This window comes from Chenopodium quinoa, unplaced genomic scaffold, assembly GCF_001683475.1.
Source record: "Chenopodium quinoa cultivar QQ74 unplaced genomic scaffold, ASM168347v1, whole genome shotgun sequence".
In the NCBI taxonomy this organism is placed as follows: Eukaryota; Viridiplantae; Streptophyta; class Magnoliopsida; order Caryophyllales; family Amaranthaceae; genus Chenopodium; species Chenopodium quinoa.
In genome coordinates, this window is record NW_018742556.1 from 1,618,406 (window position 1) to 1,646,219 (window position 27,814).

Genomic DNA, 27,814 nt, shown 5'->3' on the forward strand with positions numbered 1-27,814 from the left:
TCTTTCATGCACTATTGCACATGAACTAGTCTAGTGTTTGTGTCGCATGCTAATAGAGTAACAGCACATCCCCTAATAGAGTAACAGCACATCCCTTCCTGGAAAATGTTTGCAGATAATAGTCCAGAGTTATTACCAACGTAGTACTTTAGTAAAAACATTTTTACATAAAACTAATAATTTAAGAACTCGTGTACAAAACGTTATACACAATTACAGCAGAATCGCCTTTCTTGATCATCTTTTCAAGTTCCCTAACATTCTCTTACAGCACTGTCATGTTTGAGTTGGTGGATTCTAACAACTTCTTTGCAGTATCAAGAGCAGTAAACAGCTAAGAGAAGAAGAGGGGAGAGAAGCAAAGAAGAAACATATAACTAGTCAGATATAGAGTTGTCAAATCGGGTAAACGGGTAGGGTTTGGGTCAGGTAAAAGTGGGTCAGGTCAACTCGGGTCGAGTCAATTTAGATTAATTCCATGACCTATGCGGGTCGGGTTTGGATTGGGTCATGTTTGAGTCGGGTCACGTCGGGTCATACTTCTTATCGGATTTGGGTCGGGTTACATTCGGGTCGGGTGAACAATAGGTCGGGTTTAATTCGGGTTTTCACGGGTTAAAATGGGTTAGGGTAATTCTTGGATTCGATTCGGGTTCGGTTCAAGTCAATAATTTGCGGGTTAGAATCAGGTCGGGGTCATTCTCGGGTTTGAGTTGGTTCGATTCAAGTCAATAATTTGCGGGTTATAATCAAGCTGGGTCATTTTCAAGTCGGGTCATTCTCGGGTACAAGTCGGGTTTGGTTCAAGTCAATAATTTGCGGGTTATAATCATGTTGGGTCATTTCCAAGTCGGGTCATCCTCGGAGTCAAGTCGGGTTATATTCAAGTCAATAATTTGCAGGTTACAATCAGGTCGGGTCATTTCCAAGTCAGGTCATATTCGGGTTCAACTAACTATAAATAGATAATTATCATTTTTATCAAGCTAATTATTTCCTTTGACTATAATATATATAGCAATATACTAGGGAACTATAGTCTATAATTTAGGAAGATAATTATCTATTTTGACCATACAACAAATATATACTATATTTAACTCTTAAATTTGAGAATGATGCTCCTTTCTTTTGCTGGCCCGGACCGACTTGGTCTCCCAAGCCAAAATGTTTTGATCAACAATAATAAGGTGATCTCAATTGCATTTAAAGTGATTTGAAATCGGGTTAGGAACAATTAGGGTTGAATTTAGGTCAGGTCAATAACAAGTCGCGTTAATTTGAGTCGGGTTAGCAACAAATCGAGTTGAATTTTTGGATTAGGTAAGTAAAAGGTATGGTAAAATTCGGTTCGGGTCAATAACAAGTCGTGTTGAATTTGGGTCAGGTCAATAACAAGTCGGGTTGATTTCGGGTCAGGTTTGTAATAGGTTGGGTTAAATTCGGGCCGAGTTTGGAGCAGGTCGGGTTGAATTCAGGTCAAGTTAGTAAAAATTCAGGTTAAATTCGGGTTTTGACATGTTAAAACGGGTTTGGGTCAATTTCGGTTCAAGTCAGGTTCAGTGCAAGTTAATTAAATTAGCCGTTGTAAACCAGTAAATCGGTGCAAGTTGTAAACCAGTCAATTGGCCGTTAAAAAGCAAATTGAATGGTTCCACACACCCAATTGGACTCTCGGAGGGTATTAGGGACCATGGTAAACATTTTGGCAATTTTTATTTGTATGCGAAAAAAGTCAAAAAATTCCAAAAAAGAAGGCTAATATCCACGCTTTTTGAGAAATTTTGAAGGTTTCGCGGCCGGTGTCGAAAAGTCTTGAAATTCAATGGGATACAACTCGGGGTCATATAATGCCATTGGGGACCATATATAATCATTATTTGTTGTCATAAATGTTCGTGGTAGGCTTGAATTAATGAAATCGGTGCAAGTTGTAAACCGATAAATTGGTCGTTTAAAGGCAAATTGGTTGGTTCCACCCACCCAATTGGACCCCCGGAGGGTATTAAGGACCATGGTAAACATTTCGGCAATATTTATTTCCGAGCGAAAAAAAATCAAAAAATTTCAAAATTCAAGGCTAATATCTATGCTTTTTGAGAAATTTTGGAGGTTTCGGGGCCCAGTGTAGAAAAGTATTAATATTTAAGGGGATACATCTCGTAGTCATATAATGTCGTTTGTAACCATATATGATCATTATATGTTGTCATAAATGTTCGTAGTAGGTTTGAGTTACTGAAATTCGTGCAAGTTGTAAACCGGTAATTAAATTGGCCATTTAAAGGCAAATTGGATGGTTCCACCAACCCGATTGGACTCCCGGAGGGTATTAGGGACCATGGTAAACATTTCGCCAAATTTTATTTCCGGGCGAAAAAAATTAAAAAAATTCCAAAAATTGAAAACTAATATCCACGCTTTTTGAGAAATTTTGGAGGTTTCGGGGCCCGGTGTCGAAAAGTCTTGAAATTTAGAGGATACATCTCATGGTCATATAATTCTATTTGGAACCATATATGATCATTATTTTTTGTCATAAATGTCTGTGGTAGGCTTGAGTTAATGAAATCGGTGCAAGTTGGTCATTTAAAGGCAAATTGGATAGTTCCACCCATCCAATGGGACTCCTGGACGGTATTAGAGACCATGGTAAAAATTTCGACAATATTTATTTCCTGGCGAAAAAAAGTCAAAAATTTCAAAATTGAAAGCTAAGATCTATGATTTTTGAGAAATTTTAAAGGATTCGGGGCTCGGTGTTGAAAAGTCTTGAAATTCTAGGAGATATATCTCGGGGTCATTTAATGTCGTTTGGAACCAGATATGATCATCATTTGTTGTCAAAAATGTTTGTGGTAGGCTTGATTTAATCAAATCGGTGCAATTTATAAACCGGTAAATAGGTCATTTAATGGCAAATAGGATAGTTTCGTGGTTCAACCCACACAATTGGACTCACGTAGGGTAATAGGGACCATGGTAATCATTTTGGCAATTATTAAATCCGGGCGAATAAAAGTCTAAAAATTCCAAAATTAAAGGCTAATATCAATGATGTGTCCAATTTATATAGTGTTTTAACCTCGTCCCTTGGTCATAATTAGTAGTGTTTTTGACTCTTTAGAGTCACTTTTATTACTAATTGGTATTTTCTAGTGTTTTTGTAGTTTTGCTTGAGTTTTGTAGGAAATTGCACATTTGGAGCGTTTTTCGGGTTTTTCATGAAGCATCTCCGAGCATTAGGAGGACACGATCATCTTTGAAGCCCAGGACCGGTTAGAGCCGGTGATTAAGGGCTCGGTATGTGATACCGGGGCATTTGGACCGAGTTTTCAAGACCCGAAGAGGAAATCCGGATTGGGCCAAAGAATGAAGCCCAATCGAAGTCCAAGCCTCGAGGAAGAGACCGGGCCCGATCGGGCAAGCTTCTGCTCGATCGGGAAAGTGCGCAGAAGAGAGCACCAGCAAGAAGGCGCGCCCGATCGGGTGAGCATTAGCTCGATCAGGCGCGGCTGCCCAGGAAGATCGTGAAGAAAAAGGCGGGCCCGATCGGGCGGCCCTTCGCCTGATCGAGCGCGTGTTTTTGGAGCTGAGATTTTAGTTTTCAATTAGGATTTGTTTTAGGGATGTTTAAGTACGATTTTTGTACGTAATTTTGATGACCTTCTCTTTTAGACTTTCTCTCTCTAGACTTCTCTCAACTTTTACTCTTGTTCTTAACTCAGCTTTGTAGTTCCGTCATTTTCGGTAACGATTTCTTCTTTATTAATTTCAGCAATTTTATTTCTTTATTCTATTATGTCTTCTTTTATTGCTTTGATTAGTTTAGATTAAATTATGCATGAGTAGATTTCTTTCTAGGGTTTATGGGGATCCATAAATAACATGAAGGGGTAGTTTATTGTTGTTAATTGTCAATGCTAGATTAATTTCCTATCGATTGATTTAATGCTCTGTGACTAGATTTGCGCAGATCTTTTATGCATGATTTTGACAATATTGATTTGAGATTCGAGAGATGAGAATTGATGTTTAGGTCTTGTTTCAATAGGCAGGTTAATTTATAAATGGTTAAGTCGAGATTCGAGAGATGAGATTTAATACTGGTAAATTAATTGTGTGATTATAATACGTAGCGAAAGCCCTTTATAATCTGATTAATTATGCATTGATGATTGATTATTATGTTTTACACTGGAATGTTATTTATTGGTGAACCTATACCTTAGGCCTTTTATTCATTGTTTTTACCTTACTCTTAATCTTCGTAGTTTAGTTTCCTTTTATTACAATATTTTGGTTACTTTATAATTTAGATTGCTTGAATTAATTAGGAATAGAAAGAATCGTTTCTCTGTGGATTCGACCCTACTTCCCTATCTATTATTAGTTAGTGCTTTTAGGAATTACTTTTGATTAGGTGATACAACTATAGCCTATCAATCCACGCTTTTTGAGAAATTTTTGAGATTTCGGGGGCCCGGTATCGAAAAGCTTTGAGATTCTAGGGAATATATCTCGGGGTCATATAATGTCGTTAGGGACCATATATGGTCATTATATGTTGTAATAGATGTTAGTGGTAGGCTTGAGTTAATGAAATCGGCGCAAGTTGTAAACCGGTAAATTGGCCTTTTAAAGGCAAATTGGATGGTTCCACCCATCCAATTGGACTCCCGGAGGGTATTACGGACCATGGCAAACATTTCGGCAATTTTTATTTTCGAGCGAAAAAAGTCAAAAAATTCCAAAATTGAAGGATAAGATCCATGATTTTTGAGAAATTTTGGAGGTTTCGAGACCCGGTGTCGAAAAGTCTTGAAATTTTAAGGCATACATCTTCGGTTCATGTATGCCGTTTGGAACTATATATATATATATATATATATATATATATATATATATATATATATATATATATATATATATATATATATATATATATATATATATATATATATATATATATATATATATATATATATATAATAGGCCGTTTAAACTCAAATAAGATGGTTCCACCCACACAATTGGACTCCCGGAGGGTATTAGGGACCAATGTAAACATTTCGGTAATTTTTAATTACTGGAAAAAAAGTCAAAAAATTCAAAAATTAAAGGCTAATATCAACGCTTTGTGAGAAATTTTGTAGTCTTCGGGGCCTGGTGTCTAGAAGTCTCGAAATTATGGAATATATCTTGGGTCATATAATGTCGTTTGGAACCATATGTGATCATTATTTGTTGTCATAAATGTTCGTTGAAGGCTTGATTTAATGAAATCGGTGCAAGTTGTAAACCGGTAAATTGGTCGTTTAAAGGCAAATTGGATGGTTCCACCCATACAATTGGATCCCCAGAGGATATTAGGGACCATGGTAAATATTTTGGCACTTTATATTTCCAGGCGAAAAAAGTAAAAAAAAAAATCTTAACTTGAAGGCAAATATCCAAGCTTTTTGAAAAATTTCGAAGGTTTCGGGGCCAGGTGTCGAAAAGAAATGAGTTTTAATAGATGCGCCTCGTAGTCATATAATGACGTTTGAAACCATAAATGACCATTATATGTTGTCATAAATGTTCGTGGTAGGCTTGAGTTAATGAAATAAGTGCAAGTTGTAAACCGGTAAATTAGTCGTTTAAATGCAAATTGGTTGGTTCCACCCACCTAATTGGAATACCGGAGGGTATTAGGAACTATGGTAAACATTTCGGCAAATTTTATTTTCGGGCAAAAAAAATTCCAAAATAAGAGGCATATCCACGCTTTTTGAGAATTTTTTTAAGTTTCGGGGTCGGTGTCGAAAAGCTTTGAGATTTTAGGGGATTCATCTCGGGCTCATATAATACTGTTTTAAACCATAAATTATCATTATATGTTGTATTAAATGTTTGTGATAGGCTTGAGTTAATGAAATCGGTGCAAATTGTAAACCGGTAAATTGTCGTTTAAAGGTAAATTGGATGGTTCTACCCACGCAATTGGACTCTTGGAGGGTATTAGGGACCATGGTAAACATTTCGGAAATTTTTATTTCCTGGTGAAAAAAGTTCAAAAATTTCCAAAATTGAAGGCTAATATCCACGCTTTTTGAAAAATTTATGAGGTTTCGAAACCAGGTGTCGAAAAGGCTTGAGATTTAAGGAGATACATCTCGGGGTCATATAATTCCGTTTGGAACCATACATGATCATTATATGTTATCATAAATGTTTGTAGTAGGCTTGAATTAATGAAATCGATTTAAGTTGTAAATCGGTAAATTGGTCGTTTAAAGGCATTGATGGTTCCACCCAACCAATTGGACTCCAAGAGGGTATTAGGGACCACTGTAAACATTTCGGCAATTTTTAATTCTGGGCAAAAAAAAAAGTCAAAAAATTCAAAAATTGAAGGCTTATTCACACTTTTTGAGAAATTTTGGAGGTTTCGAGGCACGTTATCGAAAAGTCTTGAAATTATAAGGGATATATCTCGGGGTCATATAATGCTAATGGAACCATATATGATCATTATTTGTTGTTATAAATGTTCGTAGTAGGCTTGAGTTAATGAAATTGGTGCAAGTTGTAAACTGGTAAATTGGTCGTTTAAAGGCAAATTGGATGGTTCCACCCACCCAATTGGACTCCCGGCGGCTATTAGAGATCATGGTAAACATTTCGGCAATTTTTATTTCCGGGCGAAAAAAAAGTAAAAAAATTCGAAAAATTAAATCCACGCTTTTTGAGAAATTTGGGATGTTTCGAGGCCCGGTACCGAAAAGTTTTGAGATTTAGTGGATACATTTCGTGGTCATATAATGTCATTTGGAACCATATATGATCATTAATATGTTGTCATAAATGTTTGAAGTAAGCTTGAGTTAATTGAATTGGTGCAAGTTGTAAACCGGTAAATTGGCCGTTTAAAGGCAAATAGGATGGTTCCACCCACCTAATTGGTCTCCCAGAGGGTATTAGGGTCCATGGTAAACATTTCGGCAATTTTTATTTCAAGGTGAAAAAAAATTTCAAAATTTCAAAATTAAAGGCTAATATCCATGCTTTTTGAGAAATTTCGAAGGTTTCGGGACTGGTGTCGAAAAGAAATGAGATTTTAGGGGATACATTTCGGGTCATATAATGTCGTTTGGAACCATAAATGATCATCATATGTTGTTATGAATGTTCGTGGTAGGCTTGAGTTAATGAAATCGGCGCAAGTTGTAAACCGGCAAATTTATCGTTTAAAGGCAAATTGGATGATTTCCCCCACCCAATTGGACTCCTGGAGGATATTAGAGACCATGGTAAACATTTCGGCAATTTTATTTACAGACGAAAAAATTTCAAAAATTCAAAAAATTCAAAAATTGAAGGCTATATCCACGCTTTTTGAGAATTTTTGGAGTCTTTGGGGTCTGATGTCGAAAAGTCTTGAAATTTTAGGGAATACATCTTGGGGTCATATAATGCCATTTGGAATCATATATGATCATTATATGTTGTCATAAATGTTCGTGATAGGCTTGAATTAATGAAATCGGTGCAAGTTGTAAATCGGTAAATTAGACATAAATGTTCATGGTAGACTTGAACCATATATGATCTTTATATGTTGTCATATAATGTCGTTTAGGTCGGATTAATAACAGGCCAGGTTGCATTCGGGTCGGGTGAATAATAGGTCGGGTTTAATTCGGGTTTTGACAGGTTAAAACGGGTTTGGGTAATTCTCGATTTCGAGTCGGCTTCGGTTCAACTCAATAATTTGCGGGTTAGAATCAGGTCAGGTCATTCTGGAGTTGAGTCGAGTTCGGTTCAAGTCAATAATTTGTAGGTTATAATCAGGATGGGTCATTTTCAAGTCGGGTCATTCTCGGGTTCAAGTCGGGTTCGGTTCAAGTCAATAATTTGCGGGTTATAATCAGGTTGGGTAATTTCCAAGTCGGGTCCTTCTCGGAGTCAAGTCGGGTTATGTTCAAGTCAATAATTTGCAAGTTACAATCAGGTCTATTCATTTCCAAGTCAGGTCATATTCGGGTTCAACTAACTATAAATAAATAATTATCATTTTTATCAAGTTAATTATTTCCTTTGACTATAATATATGTGGCAATATACTTGGGAATTATAGTCTATAATTTAGGAAGATGATTATCTCTACTGACCATATAACAAATATATACTATATTTAACTCTTAAATTTGAGAATGGTGCTCCTTTCTTTTGGTGGTCTGGACCGACTTGGTCTCCATAAACAAAATGCTTTGATCAACAATAATAAGGTGGTCTAAATTGCATTTAAGGTGATTTGAAATCGGGTCAAGAACAATTTGGGTTGAATTTATGGAGGGTCAATAACAAGTCGGGTTGATTTCGAGTCGGGTTAGTAACAGGTCGGGTTGAATTTTTGGGTCGGGTTAGTAATAGGTCTTGTAAAATTCGGGTCGGGTCAATAACAAGTCGGGTTGAATTTGGTTCAGGTCAATAACAAGTCGGGTTGATTTCGGGTCGGGTTTGTAACAGGTTGGATTAAATTCGGGTCGGGTTAGGAACGGGTCGGGTTGAATTCAGGTCAGGTTAATAACAAGTCAGGTTTAATTCGGGTTTTGACGGGTTAAAACGGGTTTGGGTCAATTTCGGTTCAAGTCGGATTCAGTTCACATCAATAATTTACGGGTAACATTCGAGTCGGGTCATCTCCAGGTCAGTTCATGTTCAGGTTCAAGTCTCACATGCTCGGGTCAATTCGGGTATAGGGTTGGTTTCAGGTCGGGTTTAGGTCACTATTTTTTCGGGTTCAGATGGGTTGGTTAATAATCGGGTTTGAGTCGACTTTTGACAGCTCTAGTCAGATAGCAGAAGCTGAATACAACATAGAAGAGTGATGACAAATGCTCTAGCAGAAGAAAGAATTGCAAGCAGTTGAGATAAAACAAGTTTACAAGCAAATAGGAAGCAGGACAATGAAAGCGTATACTACCTCCGTTACGGGTTATGTGCAACGATTAGACATTTTCCCTCTCTGCTTTATGTCAAATCGTTGCACATAACATGTAACGGAGGTAGTAATAGTTTTGGTAAGTGGCAACCCGGCGAACACAAAAGTACTGAAGCATGATGCTATGAGAAGGTGTTTGAATATGGGGAATCGGATGCTCCAAATTATCTTCTGATTCTTCAACATCGCACATCAGATCTCCGATGCACAGCAACGGTCCTCCAACACCTCTCATCTTTACTCTCTTTTCAAGATTTGACTTAAGAAACTTACCAAATGAGGCAACACTTCTTGATGAAGTACGTAGTATTTGCTAAAGGTCTTATTTTATTCTTGTTTCGTATGTGTTTGCTTGGAGTTGGAGGAAAATGGTTTCCACTGGTTGTAAAGTAAGTTTTCCTTTTCTTCTTCCGGTCAAAACCAAACTAGGGAAAATCGTAAAAAGTTGGTCCAAAACAAACACAGCCAAAAATTTCGAGTTCTGTTCATACTTAGTATTGAACAAACCATACTTCACAGCAAAAATTATTTGATCATACCACAAACACTAGTTGCTGGATATAAGATTTTATTACAGCATGCCTACTAGAGTACTAGGAGTACGTAAACACTATTCCGTACAAATAATTTAAGATTCACAACAGTCGAATCAAAATATTATTCCACGCAAACAAACTTATTTAACTGCTCCCTTCGTCCATTACAGATTGCTGGAGGGAGTACTTATGTGAAAACAACGTCCAAAGTTAAATGCACACTTTGCCACATTAACTGAAGCATTATGATAAGAAAATACCCCCCCCCCCAAAAGTCGCTTCTGTAGAAGATATTCTTACTGCAACCTTTCTTATCTGTGCAGCTTTGAGCTACCCAAAATTTATAAAAGACATTGGGCAACAGCAGCAGCACACCAAAAAAAAAAAAAAAAAAAATCTGTTGAAGTGAGGGGAAAAGAAGAGGGTATATGCTAAGGGTTTGACCGGCCCGAATTCAAAAAAATACATCATGGACCTGATCCCCCCAAAAGCAGCTTATAATAAAAATAGCCACTATTACCAATGGCCATAGCATATACTTCTTCTAATTGGCACACCTCACACCAGATGAAGTCCTTAAAATTGAATGCACGTATGTTTAACTGTACACCAACTTAAATATCTACAAACAGAAATCCAGCATTACCACATGAAAAATCACAGTCACCTGAAATACGAAGTAACATAGAGCCTCGCAGCAATATCCAGAGGCCCATCATCTCCACCAACAGCGTGAAGTGCAACAGGGATTGTAGACAGAACACGAATTGTGAGGGGGGAAACAACAGGATCAATTTTCACTACAGGCTGACAAGAATTTTTCACGCAATCTGTAGGCTCGCATGGTTTGCCAGAATTGTCATTTTGCAAAGCATCAAATTCTGGTTCCAAGTTGCAAGGACTACAAACTAAGGCCACTTCTTCCAGCGGCTTGTATTGGCTACCTCTCCGTTGGAAGCGCTTATTATTATGGTGCACATAGTTGAGAACAAGTGTAGATGTAGCCTCGAGCCATTCTGCTATCAAGCCATCAACGTCATCGTAATATATACGCCTCTCAATCTAACAAAAAAAAGGTCACAAGATAATTGAGAAAGAGTAAACATTTCGATTATATTAAAGTATGAAGCCAAATCCTACACATACCGCGAGCTTCTGCACATATATGGACATAAACCTTGGACCTACTCCCAAAACTCTAGCTTCTGACAACAAAATCTGCAAAATTAACAAAGGTAAGACAAAGTCATTAATTACATGCCCATGACAGTTGCCATACTCTAATACTGAAAAAGTATGCTTAAGTTGAGCCTAATTCTAAAGCTTATGAAATGAAAGGCTTGCAGACTAGGAAAAAACGAAAATACTATGTTCACCAACACTGATACCTAAATTAACTAACAAGTATAGTTACAAAGAAACAGGACAAACCTCATTATTCCTCAGCAACACCCACATATACAATTTATCAACAGCATCCTTGACATGACGACTTGCCAATTTTTTCTGATTGCAGTAGGCGGCTACATCTGTGAGTGTTTCCCTACATGATAGCTTGTGCTTTAGTGCTGCATCAGATAATGCCTGCTGACCTTCGACAGATTGGAAAGCAATTTTATCAAAATTCATCCCAGTGAAGCACCTAACATCCCCTGCCTGACTGAGTTTATTTCCTTTGCTTTGATAATTCAAATACCTCTGCTCTGCCTCTATAACAGCGTTTAATGTCCGATGTACAACTATATCAGGATATCGACGTAATGGTGAAGTGAAATGAGTGTAGAGGGGAACTGCCAGCGCAAAATGACCCCAACCATCCTCCGGCACTGTTGCATCTCCAGTGCAGAAGTATTTTGCCAGTTGCATTGGCTTAGTCGCATAATTTATTACTATATCGTAAAATATTGAATCTTCCTTGAGCTTCTCTTTAATCTTTTCCAGCGATCTATGTAAGCTGCCAGATGAAGAAGCATCCAATTCTAAACCATGTTTGCTGCAAAAAACTTCAAATTCCTTAAGTTTCCGCATGTTAGGCTCAGGATGCCTCCGCAACAAAGCGCTGTCTGGAAAAGCTCTTGAAATAATTTCTGCAGCTGTCCTATTAGCCAAAAGCATAAACTCCTCTACCAGAAAATTGGACTCCTTTCGCTCACAAAGTACGCTATCGTATGGAACTCCAAATTCATCCATTAAGAATACAACCTTGGCATTATCGAGTCGCAGAGAACCATCAACAAATCTGTTATACTTCAAAGCTTTAGATATCTCATTAAGATATCCGACAGACTGGAAAACGTCAAGCCAAGAAAAATGGCCATAAAGCTGAGGAAAGCTGTTTTCACCACTCTCCACACTGTTTATGCTGATTCGGCTATCAATTATGTCCTGTGCATGCTCATAAGACAACTTGCAACAAGATCTAATCACTGTACGACCAACCCATCTATCTAGGACATGGCCAGAAGCATTCAAGTCCCAGAAGATAGAAAAAGTGAGCCTATCTACTCCTGGAATAAGTGAACCCAGATTTTCCGATAGCAAAGCTGGTAGCATGGACAATTTACGCCGCAACATATAGACACTGGTAGATCGAACTTGTGCTTCTACATCTAAGGGTGTATCCGGTTGAACAAAATAAGACACGTCAGCAATGTGAACCCCAACCCTGAAGGTTCTATCTGACAACCTTTCAATAGAAAGGGCATCATCAAGGTCAGTGGCCGTGGAAGGATCAATGGTAAATACACAAAGGTTTCTAATATCTTTTCGATGTTGCAGCTCTGTCTGTGATACTTGCCATGACTCAATTGGCAGGCAGGAAAGAGACTCTTCAGAAAAATCAGAAGTACAAATTGCATTTTCAAACAAAACTGCCTCAATCCGTGATTCCACTTCCCCACCTAGCCCAAAACTACGCATGACACACGCATGTGGAAGTAAACTTTCTTCTGGCCAACTATCTATCCGCGCAGCAACAAGTTCTCTTTCTACTGACACATCTGCAGCATCCAACCTTTTCTTAATATTAGGTGGCAAAGCTCCCACAGGGACAATCATTTTAGGCAACTTTGGGTCAGTTGGTATTAATTGTATGTAACTGCAATTGGAAGGAGGCAACAAATTTGTGTTCTTACTATAGTACTCTTTTTGGTAACCTTCCTTGGAATGCAACCAATTAGCTTTCATAACACCCACCACAACATCTCTGCGAAAAGAGGGTACAATAATTGCCACAACCCTACCAGTTGGTCTTTTAGACGGGGAGGAAACAACAGCTTGATACAATTTCTCAACTGAATTTAGAACTTCATTCTCTCCACGAGGGCGAAATTCACGTGAAGAATCTAACGCAGAGCAATGACGACTATTCATGTTAATATTGTTCAACCCACATCCATTTTCCTCAACAGGTGAACAATTTGTCATAGGCTGAAGACCAGATTCCACATCCAGTGAAGTTTTTCCCTTGGAGCTGTCCTTATCAATCTCAGCATAAACAGAAGAATCACGATTGTCCACCTGAGACAAATTGCTTCCAGAACCAGATGATCCTTTCATCTTACTCCACAATTGAGGAGAATCAACCTTAACTGCAACAACATCTCCTTCAACCTGCATAACACACATCCGTCAAAACGATGTGATTAGCATCAGGAGTTCAGAACTAGAAAGCTGCTACTCACCAAGGTGCCACAGGCTATATAGGTTTTGCAATTGCAACTATGCAGGTGGCACAAATTACAATATGATAGGAATTAACTAAAATGAAACAAGAATGGAAAGAAAAAATGCAACAAAAAGCCTTCAAGAACCACCAACACGGATGCATATCCAGGAAATCTATAATAAGACTATACAAATATACAATCTCAAAAATACCCTTTAGAGGTATTACGTTCGAAAGATGGGTAAACAGTTTGTATGGTTTATCATTTTAGAGTTAGTTCATGGTATACCCCAAAACTTATGCAAATTTCACATATATCCTTTTATTTGAATTCACACACACACCTCTTCACTTTCCTCAGCTGCTACTGATAGCCATCCACCAACCAGATCCAGGTAATGAACACAAACAATGTGATGATATATATAAAGGTGGTATGCAGGAAAACTGTACAAGCCTACAGCCACATCATGACCACAATGCCTCTATAAAGAACCCAACTTACTATAAGATGTGTGGTTATAATGCCTCTTGAAACTGAATAAAAGTTGTTTCTAAGAGCACGTTGGGTAATACTCCCTCTGTCCCTAATTGTTTGCTCCACTTTCCTTTTTAAGGTGTCCCCAAAAGATTGCCCCATACTACTTTTGGCATGTTTTCTCACTTGCACTCTCTCTATCTTTCTCCTCATTGATATTTGTGTCATCCCATGTGCACCATTTTTTGCCCAAAACCTTAATAAAGTGGATTTATGGTTTGGGGCAAACAATTGAGGACGGAGGGAGTAGTTGGAACGAAATCAATAAACTGTTTTGATTGCCTATTGTTTGGTATGAGGGGTGAGTAACACACTCAATTTCTAACGGTAACCAGAATCACCTATCTGTCACCCTTTCCAACCCTAAGGTAACAAAATTACCTTCCTTGATCCTCAATTTGATACACAAGATTCCTTAACTTAATCATACGATTCATACCAAAAGGCTAATAATTGTAATGGTTACCCTTCGTCCCTTCCCCTTCTTATATGTTTCTGTTCCATCTCCTTTGATAAATTTAAACCAAACATGCACTAAATCTGACCGCTTAAATCATAGGCAACATTAAATTAAGTAACATAGATTACTCCTAGGGAAATAAATCTCCACCATACAAGGCTAGTTAGATATCCACAACCACAAATAAAACAAGTATCAAAGTCTATAAGCTAATTAGTCCTGATTCCAATAAGAAAAAGTGAAAGCAGCAATATTAATCATGTACGTGAGCATGAGCAATGAAAAAAGAGCAAGAAGTAGCATTAAAGCAATAAACTTACAGCTCTGTTTTGCCTAGGGATTCCACTGATACGAATATCTGTTGGGACACCTTCTATCGTGCAATAAGCCTATCAATAGAAAAAAGGAGTTGATAAGGTAATCATCGTATCAGGAAATGGTGACAAAAATTTAGTAAAAATTGAGTTAAAGCAAACCTCGAGTCTGTTATGTGCATTGACACGTAGTATTGCTTGGAAGACCTCGCCTCTCTAGAATAACAAGACAAGGAAAGAAGAAAAAGGAGGGCACAATTAGAGAAAACAACCACTGCTAAATGTTTAGCATAATATAGCAAATGAAAAAAGATAATGTTGTGGACAAGCGTGGACAAACCTGCAATGCCTCTGTAACAAGATCCAATGACAAGTGTGGATCAAAGTGGGTTTGCTTGTTACAACCATTAACTAAGTGAGGAGGTATAAAATCAGCATCATCTTGCAATCTAGCCGAATGGTGATACGTATGTTGAGTAGGAAAAGACCTTGAATTAACTTGTACACCAGAGTTAAGATTTGGTACGGGTTGATGTAAATGCATTGTTGAGAAGGAACTATTAAAAGTGGAATCGGAGGAATTGTTAGGTGGAAGTTGGTTGGACGAAGAACTAGTTGTTGACAAGGTATCGTTATGGAAGCCATTAGAAGCATGTCCTGCGACTTCATTACAACCAGACCCTACAAAATTAAAAACCACTTAATGAGTATGAGTAATCAATAATTCATGCCTCTTTGTTATAACGGATGTGAAAAAGAACAAATCTTGTATGCAAAATTAAGAAGAAAAACACACAGATTTACGTGGTTCACCAACGATGCATTGGCTACGTCTACGAGCAGGTGAGAGTAATAGTTTTATTGATCTTGGGGAAAACAGAATACATATTCAGAACCAGATTTGAGACCAATAACATAAAACAGATTGATTGTCTCTCAGTTTTCTAATATTATCTCTCTCAAATCTCAAATAAGAAATACACAAAAGACTATCAGATTTCTTATATGATTGTCATGTGTGTCGCTACAAATAACCCTAGGGTATATATATAGCACTCCGGAATAAGATAAATAGATGCACAGAAAAAACGCTGACCACTACAGCATTAAATGCCGCACGCAACTTATTGACTTGCACAGGCCGAGCTCTAGCTCGACCCAGCCGAACCAAAACGTCGCCTAGGAGCTATAGCTCCAAATTCGTCACAACTCTAAATACCTCTACGAGCTATAGCTTGCTTGCCTAGGAGATATAGCTCCACTTTCGTGGCAATCTTCAACCTTGCCAACGAACTACTGAGCTACCATAATTCTAACACTCTTGTTTAAATTCCATGTACATAGTGGGCAATCCTCCCTTCATCTAATTATCTAAAGCTAGTTACAGATAAATATTAGAGTCTCAGATGAGGTCATCAAAGTTTCAGTGTCCTAAATTTTCATACCTTGTCCTATTCTATCAAAATCAAAGTTCGCAGCTTTTTACAGGATTTCTCAGAAAAGCAATCTAAGACTCAAAAAAAAAAAAAAAAAAAAATACCAGGATTTTGCTTAGAACGACGATTAGATCGACGCTTTTTCTTCTTGTCAACGAGATCCTCAGAGCAAGCAGATTGCTGGTGTAAATCTGGTAATTGTTCCACAACCATGATACCCATAACTTAAATTGAAGTTGTAATTTATAAAATTTGGATTAAAGATTATATCTTTAAGATAGAAATAAAATCAGAAGAAAAGAATATATAGGAAAATAATTAGGGTATCTCCCGTAGAACAAAAAAATTGACGGAAGAAGCCAAGGAAAGAATATAAGAAAGGCAGAGAATGAAGAAAGTATTTGTTATGGATTGAACTAAAAGCTAAATAAATTAAATTTTTTAACAAAAAAGGTTGATTCGAATTGCAGAGAAACAGATATATTTGATGGAGGGAGGAGAGAGAAGAAAAGAGGACGAGGGGGGATTGTTTTACGAGGGGAGAAGGGGAAGGGAAAAGAAGAGGTGCCTATTGATAGGAAGAGGTGTACATAATAATTATATTTAAACACAAATCTACTCACTACTAATCTACTATGTGTAGGGCTAAGACCGACCGACCGACCGACCCATACCAGATTGAAGATCCAAAATTCTAATTTTACGAATCGAAGATCGGACTAATTAAAGTAGGACCGAACTCAGATCCGACCGAAAAATTGGTCCAATACTCGAACCGGATTGCTTTGGACCTATTTTAAAATTTTATTTTAAAACTGGTAAATTATTAATAACATTATGCAAAACTCGAAAAAAAAAAAGTATGGGAAACACTCTAGTTTAGCTTTTTTTTAATATGTTAAGTACAAAAAAGCTCATATATTTAAAGTTTTCAAAGGTTATTAAGAATAATATTAACCATTATCTAAGGTTTTAAGTATAAATTTTAGGAAAAAATGATCCGGTCCAAGACCGATTTTTATAGGGTTTTGGACCAGACCGGACCAAACACTGAAAAATAAATATTTAGACCCATAGACCGGTTAATTCGGTCCGATCCGGTCCAAGTCATTTTTTCAGTCCAACCCGATTTTTGAACACCCCTAATTATGTGTTCTTTAATGCAGTTAAAATACAAAGGTAAACTACGCATGCTCCTCCCTGGTGGGAGATTTGGCAACAATATTGGGCATTCCGCTACCAAGAATGGCACTAAAAGATAAGCCTGTATGGGGGCTAACTACTTCATGATGTTTTTTCAGTTAAAACTACAACATGGTTGGCCCACAATCTTGAGTCAAATAGCACTATATGGCAATATCGTTGGATCTGGACTCTAGACATCCCCCCCCCTAAGCTTCAGATTTTCTTTCATAATAGTCTTGGGGTACGTTACCTTCTAAAAAAAGCAAAATATTATTCCATTTGAAAATTTCATCCTATGCAATCAACATAGTGAAACACTAGATCACCTTTTCCTAAAACATGACAAAACGATATAAATTTGGTCTAACCCTCTTATGAAGAAATGGTTGGATTGCACAATCCCTTCTTAGTCACTTGTTGACTCTATATTGTTTCTTAGAATACACAAATATACTCTAAGGAAGTTTATTTTCCTTATTTGGAGCATTTGGAAAGAACGAAATTCTATCATTTCTGAAAATGAAACTATAGACATGTTTCGTGTTTACCATCGAGTGCACTTTGCGTTCAATGAGTGGACACAAAAGAAGTCCCATGGATACTTTCTCTTCCTTGGGATCTCCCCTCAAGTGATCCCTCTCTCCCCCATTCTGCTCCCCAATCTCAACTCCTCGTTTCTAAGAAGCCACTCCTTCAAATTTCTATAAACTCAACTTCGACGGGTCAGTCTACAACAACTCAGCGGCAGCATGAGTCATCATCAAATATAACAACGGTCTACTTATCAAGGCTGCCACCTTCAACCTAGATAGTACTAACGTCTTCATTGCAGAAGCTACGACGCTCCACAAAGGCATTCTCATAACACTTCAACAAGGTATATATTCACAATATTCAAATTGAGGGAGACTTTAGTTATCAATGCAATCCAAGGTATTTGGTCCATTTCATAGGAGATAGAGAACATTATCTTCAATATTAGAGCTCTTCTTTCTCAGTTTCACAGTTGGAGTATTCACCATATCTATTGAGAGGCAAATAGAGCAGCAACTCGAAAGCAAATGTGGGTCATTTAGTTAGTGACAATAAGAATACAATATCTTGTAATAACTTTAGTTTAATTTCCATTATTTCTTCAAATGCATTAGGAATTCCCCTCGTGAGGAGGGTTTTCCTTTTTTTTCTTCTTCTTCTTTTTCTTACCTTTAAAAAAAAAACACACACATCTTAGACTGATGGGGTGGACTCTATGAAAGAGTGATGGGTGTTAAGAGACGTAAGACTCTATGCCCACAAGTATATTAATTTATAATTTTATAAATGTAGCAAGTAGTAGAAGAAAATGTGATTATGTCCCTTACTAGGTATTCTATCTTAATCTAAATCAATGAAGCCATCACATTGCAAATTAAACGTAATATATTTCAATAGAGTCATACTCCTTAAAAACGGCTTGATCTCATATTAAGGATCGACAATTTGACTTAAAAACAAGTTATCTTCATAACCCACCTAAATTAGGTTGAGTTTGGCTTGCCAAAATGCCATTACTCCACATTTAATTTTTGATAAGAAAAAAGTTTTATGATTAACACAAAACCACCCCCTTAAAAAAAGGCTCAACTTCAGGTAATGAGGCGAGTCATTCAAACGGCAAGAGCGCACACTCTGCAACTCACTCTCAAAACAGACAAAATTCACATAGATAAGGAAAAACACATTGCTAGAGGAGAGAGAAAGAGAGAAAAACTCCATTAAAAATGGCGAATTTGAGAACAGCAATGGATGCATTGTTCTGGGACTTAGACATAGCTAGCACCCAGAATCTAGATGGGTGTGCCAAAGCTATTCCTGGTGACCCTTTTCCTCTTGACGCTTCTCGAGCTGGTAAAGCCCTTCGTGTTCAGCAGCTTTCCTTTGTTGGCAATGGCTTCCCTCTTGGAATCATCCCTTCTATCTCTCCTACCCCTTTTCAGAAGGACCTTGGTTCTTTCTCTCTTCAATCCCTTCTTCTTCGTCCTTCTTTTGGTGACTGGTTTGTTTTTCTACCATTTAATTCTCATTTTTCATTTTAGTATTCTTGAAATTCTGGGTTACATTTGGTTATAATTGATTTTTTTATGAATTGGGTAGTTTAATTTTGGGTTTGTCTGTATGTTATAATCTTATTTTGGTTTATGTAATTTTGGGTTAGTTTGTAAATGGGGTAGTGAACTAGTAATTTATTTATGTTATAATCTTATTTTGGTTTATGTCATTTTGGGTTAGTTTGTAAATGGGGTAGTGAACTAGTGATTAATTTATGTGCCTATGTGAGATTGGTTGTGAATTTGTGTTGTTAGGCGTTGATTTTGATGTAGGTTTCATTCATTTTGATGGAAATTGGAAATTCAATAAAATCTTGCCTTTTTCTTGGTGAATTTTGGTTGCATTTTGATGGTTTTTGACCTTATTAAGCTATGAGTTGTAGATAAGCCTGGACGAAATTGTTACTTTCAGAGAAATTTTTGCATGGAGCTTGTAAGATTTGGTGGTCTTGATATTCTTAATTTCGTAGGCATGTGATGTTTCATAATTTAGCTTATATGAATACATGTTTTGGAGTTGTAGAGATAGGTTTTTCTACAGATTGATCAGGAAATGTGGACATTTATGCATCAAATGTGTCGTTGTGCTCTGTAGAGCTTAGGAAACCTAGTTCTTGGTTCTTTTGAGTCCATGTAGGGTAATCCTCTTGGGAAACTAATTTAGGTGATTGATGTTTTCTATAATTTGTTCACTCACAAATGCGTAGAGCATATTGTGGAACTGTTCTTGTCTTAGGAGGCATGACTGCATGTGTTACCTTGCCTATTGTCCTAGTCCTATCCTCATCATATTTTTTGCAAGTGGTAAATTCCTGTGCATTTGAAGTTAATAACCTTGGTTTACTTTTCATGTCAGGAACAAGTTTATGAGTGAAAATTTGGCTATGGATGCTTCATCTTTATATTGTCTTCCAAAGCATCTGAACCCCAATTAGTTTGAAATATTAAAGATAATTTAATCATATCCGTGCGTTTTTGTGTTTTTTGAATAGTTACTGTGTGTTCTCTGATGCGTATGTGTAAAATTGGACATGTCTGCTTAGATCTTGCATGCTGAGGTATTTAATGATAACTTCTTTTCGTTATTGTAGTCTGAGTGATGCTCTAGGTGAAATGAGAAACAACCATAATGCAGAACTGACTTTTTCAGTTTTTCTTTGTGTCAACTTAAGCATCATCCTGTTTGCATTTAGGGGTCATGATTCCATGCTAATTCCTCAATAAAATCTCCAAGAAGTTAACCAAACTTATGTGTTGACATCTCATGTTAGGCTTGCTAAACTTCTATATCAAAGTTTATAAGTGAGTGTACTTAGACCTTAGTGCTCAATTATGTAGCTCTGATCTGTTTCCTTCTTTCCTTTTGGAGCTGGTTGTCCATTGGGATTAGTTCTTTCAACCTAAAATCTTTGGTGCCATTTTTTTTCTATAACTATTAATTGCGTGGATTGTTAACCAACAAGGTACTATTTTCTGCTTTTAGGTGGCTTGGATTAGCTGGCCAGATGCGTCCGAATAAGTTGTTGTCTAACATCAAAAGGGAGATCTTCAGCGCATTCACCGCTGATGAAACGGAAATTCCATCTGTGAAGAATGTGACAAGACATGTCTTTGACCAATCACTCTATGCCTTGGCTTTATGTACCCATATCCCCATCACATCCAATTCTTCCTTATATCTAAGTTCAGAAGGCCATGGTGAGAGGAAAGGATGCCGCAATAAACTCCTACTATTTCACAAGGTAAGTCTCTGATTTACTTGTTTGCCTATCATAATATGTATCCTATCATGATTATGAACCTTGGAATACATTATGTATCTGTAGTTATTAATTATATATCTTCAAGGCATTTGGAAGGTGATCATGGTCATGATATTTTTTATGTATTTAAAAAGTTTTGTTCTTAGAACTATATCTTATTGGTTTATTATAATCTAGAATACTACAACCTTTCAAATATCTGCCCTATCTAAATACTTTCCCCACCTGTTGTTGCATTCTTTCGTACTTTCTCCGGTCAAATTCTATGATAGATATTATATAAAAAAAAATTATTATGTTCTTAGATATTCTTATCTCTTTCAATGAGCATGATTGGCAGCAGTAGTGCAGCTCTCTACATTTCTGTAACTTTCCATCATTAGTCCCTTTATCTTTTGGGAAAACTCTTCAGATCACAAGGGAAACTTAACGTTCAAGATTCTCATAACAGTGCTGTGAGTGATCCTTAATCTACTCTTTTTTTGGCAATCACACCGGTTGAAAGATTTTGATCATCTGTACTTGCTTACTCGGTATAATAAGTAGCTTTATGTTGAATTTAATATTTCTCCAGGTCATCTCCAGTAAATTCTGCATTTGCTTTTTTACTTGTTAATTTTTCACAAATTAAGATTCCTTATATTCGTGCCCCACACTTTGTTAGAACTCTTCCTTTTTTTCTTCTTTCATCATGTGATACATCTCCATTAACTTTGAGCTGCCTCCCTCAATTGCGACAATAAGGAGCAATGCTTGCTTGCAGCTTCAATTGATGGTTGGAGCTCTTCTCTCTGATGAGGTCTGATGACCTCTGTTTTGGTGTAACTTCACTCTTGCTACCCAATTTGAACTGTGAAGCACCGTCTAAGGCCGTGAGCCTTCCTTTAGATTTTGTATCCCATAGTCGATGTATGGGCTATCCCAAGGCGTGGTTGACTATGGATAATAGACTAGCTTTGTAGCAAGAGCAGGCAGTGTATAAGAGGGCATCACAAGGCTCTTGGTGAGGTTCTAGGTGCTAGGTGACACGTTTTCAAAGAGACGCACAAATTTCTTTTACCAAAATTTTCTTATATTTATTAAGTGTGCCTCAATTCAATGAGACCCACCAAGGCGTGCCTATGCGCACGGGTTCATCAACAGTGATTATGGTACACTCACGGGTGTGCTTCCTTCTGGCTACTTTTTGCTCCTGACAAAGATAATTTAGAGGACCATGATTTAAATGCATAAACCACATTACATTGCGAATCAGATTTGTATTTCTCGAGTCAGAAAACCACAGCGCCCTATGTTAATTTGTTTTCAGTTTACCCTTTTTTCCCTGTCAAAGTGATTCATTAGCTAGACTTATTTGATATAAAACCAACATTTGTGCTTTTGACTCTCTGTTTGCTTATAATTTAGCAATCTGCTCCTGTAATTGTGTCCAGATGACACCTGGAGCTGCAGGCCTTGTAGCTGACTTTAAATTTATTGACTGTGTACAGCTTCCCTATCATGACATTACATTGAACGCAGCATGGCCAGAGCTATTTATTGACAGTAAAGGAAGATATTGGAATGTTCCTGAGTCAATCTCTCTGGATTGTTCGTCTATCATATCTGACTCAGGATTACGGTATCGTTTTGGGGTACACAAGAATGGTGGCAAACCTCAAGCTGTTGTTAACTCAATAGATAGTGATCCACCTGCTGCTTTGCTGCCTGGGGTATGTGCAAAAGCTGCTTTTTCAGTTCAAAAGAGCAAGGATCTATGGAGGCAAGAGGAGACAGATAATGATCTTATCATAAAAACCGAGAGGGGAAAATTCTGGAGGCCTGCATATGATGTGCGCCTCAAAGAACCTCATGCATCAATTTCAACTATTGTAGGTAAAAGACCTTTCATCTTTTGTAATAATAGTGTTCATTGTCTTGAATTTGGCAACTTTAACTGGAAGCAAATTTGATGTGGGTATGTCCTATAATGCAATTACTGGATTTGTTGGACATGATAACTTGCACTGCTCTGATTCAGATCACAAAAATCAAGCCGAACTTCTGTTTCATTTATCCCTTAGATGTTGTGTGAATATGTATCATTCACTTGTTACCTATCAGGTGGCACCTTTGGTGCTTGGCTTCATGGCGAAGACAAGATATCAAATCCTGCCTCAGGAGATGGTGATAGCATCCCTTCAAGTTCCAAGAAAAGGAGTCCTGTCTTCGCTGATTTGTTTGGCTCGTTGTGCTACACTTTCCAGCACGGAAAGTTCAGGAAGCCATATGGGGATATGACTAGGGTAGATGCTCGTTTGGATATCAGTTCAGCTTCTGCTTTTGCTAAAAACATCTCACGCGTATTTAGCCATAGCTCAATTGCTCACCAGGATAACTCGGCATCCCTTCCTAGACTCAGTCTGATCTTCCAGCAGCAGGTAAATTTCAGTGAACACAGTTTCTTCAATTAGAATTTAAAGTTGAAACCTGTAGGATATGCTCTGTTTCCTGCTTTGTCTGGTGATAAGCCTTGATTATCTTACTTCTGAGCTCTGAACTAAAGATAATGTGAAATAAGGAACTGGTTAAATTGAAAATATAAGTATCAGGCTCCTTATTATATTCTTGACGAACCCACTCTTCTAAGTAGATCTGTTAAAGACTTTAAGGAAATGAACTTAGGACATTAGGATGATAAGAGATGATCAAGTAAATATCTGGTTATATATATTTTTTCTTAATTTTAAGTATCGTGCAGTTATGTGGCTACATTTAGATGTACTGGGACGGATATTGAGATATGCCCAGCCATGTGGTTTTGTTTTAATGTACTAGGAAGTGGGAAGTAAGCCAATAGCCATGAAGAAAATACTAACCAGTTTAGCACTAAATTATTGTTAACTCTCTCATGGGCAACCTTTTTACATCCCTCATCTTGGTGCAGGTTGCAGGACCAATTGTGTTCCGCGCTGATACAAAGTGTGTAGTCGACTCACCATGGAAAAATGGCTTGCAAATTGAGGATTTCATTTACAGCTTGAGCTATTCACTGCGACTCTTACGTTCAGGTAAAGTCGTGGCATGGTACTCACCGAAGAGGAAAGAAGGAATGATTGAGCTGAGAGTGTACGAATTTTAATTCCATTTCCAAGGATCTTGTATTACCTTACCTTCAATTATCTGAGAGGATAGTAATTTCGGGAATTTGTCAAAAAGCATTTTAGATGCTGTTAGGTTAGCCATGTACAAAATCTTGGTTGATCAAGTATTTTGTTAGTTTGTGGCATTGATGCCAGAGCGTTGTTACTCTAAACTAGTTTTATTAGAGCCCCTATTTTGGTCTCACACTTTACTATACTTGGAGCTAATGGTGTGTTTCGTATTGCTCATAAAAGGAAAAAAGAGAAAAGTAAATTTTGAACCAGACACAAATATATGGCTTATGCATTCAAATTACAGGAGGTTATGGAAACAAAGTGGCTACTTATTATTGATGATCGGCTAGTGTCCGATGTATTGGAGGTTTATAGAAACAGAATAAGTCGATGATTAACAGGTGCATGAAGAAGAAAAGGAAAGGCAAATATAGATCATAAAGAAAGCTTCAAGGGCATTGAAACTTCATCCTTCCATGGAAGTCGTAAATCTTATATAAAAATTTATATTTTACATTGTATTTATTTATGAATTACTTCCCCGTTCTTTTAAAATCACAATATTGGAGAATAAACATAGTTAAGTGAGGCTTTGTTAATTTTTTTTTTTTTTGATATGTACATTCAAATTATTAATATTGAAGGCATTACTATATATATAAAAAAATGCATTAACAAGCGTGAAATTCCTAACATTAAGAATATCTATGTATATATATATATAATATACTAGTATCTCTAGAATCTAGATACATCTTAAAATTACACGGAGTCGAGACCATGGCAAGTAATTGGTAAGTTCCAATGTTTTTATATTTGTCCATCTCTTGATCCCTTTATATTTGATTTTGCATTGCAAATCGCAACCCATCAGCCAAATAATTGAATTTAAACATTGTGTACATTGTCAAAGCACAATATAAAAAAGGAGACCTTGATTAAAAGAGCATCATAATTCTCTTATATTGAAAATGAATACATCTGAAATTTCACCATTGATGAACGAAAGGATCTAAAACCTAAGGCCAAAATCAACAGAAGCCAGTCATACATAAACTGCCGTCTGAACCATCTACTCAACTACAGCCAAGAGGTCTGCTTCTTTGCAAAAACAATGCCTAGTATCTGTTCCTAGATCCACCTCATAGGCACTTATATCAGAGAAAAGAACCTGCATGAGACAATAAATTAGAAAGTAAACAAACGACAGAACAACCATGAAATCTTTGCTAGAAAAGAATTCAAGAAATCTCAGTGACATTGTGCATCATCTAAGTAATTAGCCAAACTATTAGGCAGCTAACACGGGGTGAAATGTGGATAGTAACCTTACTTGAGAGTATATGTAGTTTACTCATCAAGGATATTTTAAGACATTTCGTTAGTTGCCTAATTAGTAATTAGATAGGCAAATGGACTATTTCTTAATCATACCTTCTTTCCAGCCTCTACTTCCCCACCATCAGAGCCAACAGAGAGAATCTGTAAACAGGAAACATAATTTTGATCAGCATATTATAATTTGTACTCTGCACAAGTTAAGAAATGAAATCGAAAAAGTTAGAACTTCCATACCTCTCCCATAAGGTACCTCTCAAACTTCACTGCTGACTTGGGCAAAAGAACTCCACCGGCTGATTTCTAATGAGAACATTCCAAACAAATAGGTAAGACAAGATAGCTCAAAAACATCAGAAATCAGATATAATATGTGTGAAACCAGATCTTTTAAAAGTCCATGTGTATCATAGACCACGGAACCACAAGGACAAGAAGGCACCAGTATGCAAATTCCAAAGAATAAAAATTGATCCAACTTTAGTATTATATAAAGAATAACAGCTGATCCAGCTTTAAAGACTCGCTCACTAAGTATTTCCATATCTAGAGTGTGAGAGTTTTTGGTCTAGCTTCTGTTCTTTCACAAATTGCAGAAAATACCAAGCTATAGACTGAAAAGGCTCTCAAAATGCGTTGCAACACCAACCAAGTCAGAAGGCCTACAGATTCAAATTCATAACTAAAACAGTTCTTGAAGTAATACATATGACTATGCTACTTTGCTACATAGGGTGATCTTCGGAGCAATAAAAGCACAGAAGTGATGGCAGTAATAAGAATGCTTTAGCTAGGAGATTTACAGAAGGGACAACATATAAGGTCCTATTTTTTAGAGGATAGGCTTGCGGAGATAAAAACTCACCCTGCCTCGCGAATCACCAATAACTAAATCGAGAAACATAATGGATAGTCACATAATGAGGACATACACAGCTTTTCAACAACAATCATCTTTATTTGATTTTCATTATTCAAAATAAAGTATCACAGAGCCATCTTTTAAGGAACTCAGGCTAATTAATCGATACAGGCTTACTGCAACTGTTCAACCTTCAACCTAATACCAGCATAACTAGACCATGATTAAACATTTTTTTCCCCTCCAAAGGACATATCACTCATTATGGTTTCTATACCGGAAAACAGTCTTGGTGCACAAATGATAAACTAATTAGTCATCTACATTGCTCAAGTATATTTCGCAGTAAATGAAATAGCTAGCAAAGGACTCAGCTCATCCCGGCAATCTAAATACTCCAACTAATCCGAATTCGAGTCATCCCAATTGGGATAGCACTCCTAAACTCTCCTAACAAATACAACTCCCTTACAGCTAATACAAACACTTGTTAGGTAAAATTAAACAGCATTATCCTAATTTAACCTAAAAGTGGAAAACTTTAGCTTTGCATATTGGTCAAATTTTGATAAAGGAAACATTATATCATAAAATTTCAATTCTTTGAAATAATATAAATATACAACCCATGTATTCATTCAGATTGAGGATTATATCATCATATTCCTTTTTAATCAATTATCTTATCCAATCAGAAAATTTTAAACAAAACCAAAGCATCAAAATTTCCAAGTTTAAGATTAAACAGAACAATATAACACAACAAAATAGCTAAGATAAACATTATACCTCAGGAAGCTCCTCAAGTCGAATCAACACTCTATCAGCCTGAGGAACAACCTACCAAAAAAAAAAAAATCAAAATTGAATAAATTACACTAAAATTAAGAATTAATGCCATAAAATTCCATATTCAATCAATACCCAGAAAAAAAAAATGTAAAAATACCTTAGTGGGTTCCCATTTTGTAGCAACTGCATTAATTTTAAGGGAATTTCTTCTTAACCCTGAAAAAAAAAAAACAGAAATACAGGTAAAAATTGCCTAAAAATATGAATAAATTAGAGATTTAATCTGCAAAACGAAATTAAATAAATGGGTACCCAATATTGTTTGGTTAGAGTTGCGATAAAAATTGTTGGTGGGTAAAGATAAGGGCTTTGCCAAAGTGACGAATGCAGCGGTGGAAGCCATGGATAAGCTGAGAAGAGAGAGAAAGATAGAGATACAAAGAAACAAAGTTTCAGTTTAAACTAAGTCAGATGAGTTATAGAGATCTAACGGCGTGTTGTATACTTGTGTTTGATTATGCTTTAATTGGAGTAAGATGGGAAGTTTGATTTTCAGCCGTTGATGTTTTATGGAAGTGATGTTTGATTGATTTGATGATCAATAATTGGCCGTTGATTTTGGGGAATGAGCAAGAGTATTGTTTCTAGAAAGTTCAAGGATTGTGTGTTTGTAAATGTTGTGATTAGACTTCCATAATTTGGGTTTCTAG

At 36.8% G+C, this 27,814-nt stretch overlaps 3 protein-coding genes and 1 pseudogene across 3 annotated transcripts; 1 reads left to right on the forward strand and 3 right to left on the reverse strand.

The window, feature by feature from the left end:
- Positions 1 to 11: 11 nt before the first annotated feature.
- On the reverse strand, positions 12 to 9,460 carry LOC110720315 (annotated as a pseudogene).
- A 65-nt stretch (positions 9,461 to 9,525) lies between these two features.
- On the reverse strand, positions 9,526 to 16,551 carry LOC110720462 (DIS3-like exonuclease 2). Its single transcript, XM_021899497.1, has 7 exons — positions 16,045 to 16,551; positions 14,845 to 15,185; positions 14,667 to 14,720; positions 14,511 to 14,579; positions 10,957 to 13,137; positions 10,672 to 10,743; positions 9,526 to 10,587 (listed from the first exon to the last, which is right to left on the reverse strand). The coding sequence occupies exons 1-7, from the start codon at positions 16,160 to 16,162 to the stop codon at positions 10,189 to 10,191; spliced, it is 3,234 nt and encodes a 1,077-aa protein (XP_021755189.1). The 5' UTR covers positions 16,163 to 16,551; the 3' UTR covers positions 9,526 to 10,188.
- Positions 16,552 to 18,725: 2,174 nt separating this feature from the next.
- Positions 18,726 to 24,325, forward strand: LOC110720463 (protein TRIGALACTOSYLDIACYLGLYCEROL 4, chloroplastic-like). The gene is made up of 5 exons (XM_021899498.1): positions 18,726 to 19,160; positions 20,696 to 20,954; positions 22,466 to 22,850; positions 23,079 to 23,395; positions 23,902 to 24,325. Exons 1-5 carry the CDS (start codon positions 18,886 to 18,888, stop codon positions 24,094 to 24,096), a joined length of 1,431 nt encoding a protein of 476 aa, XP_021755190.1. The 5' UTR covers positions 18,726 to 18,885; the 3' UTR covers positions 24,097 to 24,325.
- A 583-nt stretch (positions 24,326 to 24,908) lies between these two features.
- On the reverse strand, positions 24,909 to 27,603 carry LOC110720464 (10 kDa chaperonin 1, chloroplastic-like). The gene is made up of 6 exons (XM_021899499.1): positions 27,417 to 27,603; positions 27,262 to 27,320; positions 27,102 to 27,152; positions 25,688 to 25,753; positions 25,547 to 25,594; positions 24,909 to 25,283 (listed from the first exon to the last, which is right to left on the reverse strand). The coding sequence occupies exons 1-6, from the start codon at positions 27,505 to 27,507 to the stop codon at positions 25,185 to 25,187; spliced, it is 414 nt and encodes a 137-aa protein (XP_021755191.1). The 5' UTR covers positions 27,508 to 27,603; the 3' UTR covers positions 24,909 to 25,184.
- Between the last annotated feature and the right edge of the window lie 211 nt (positions 27,604 to 27,814).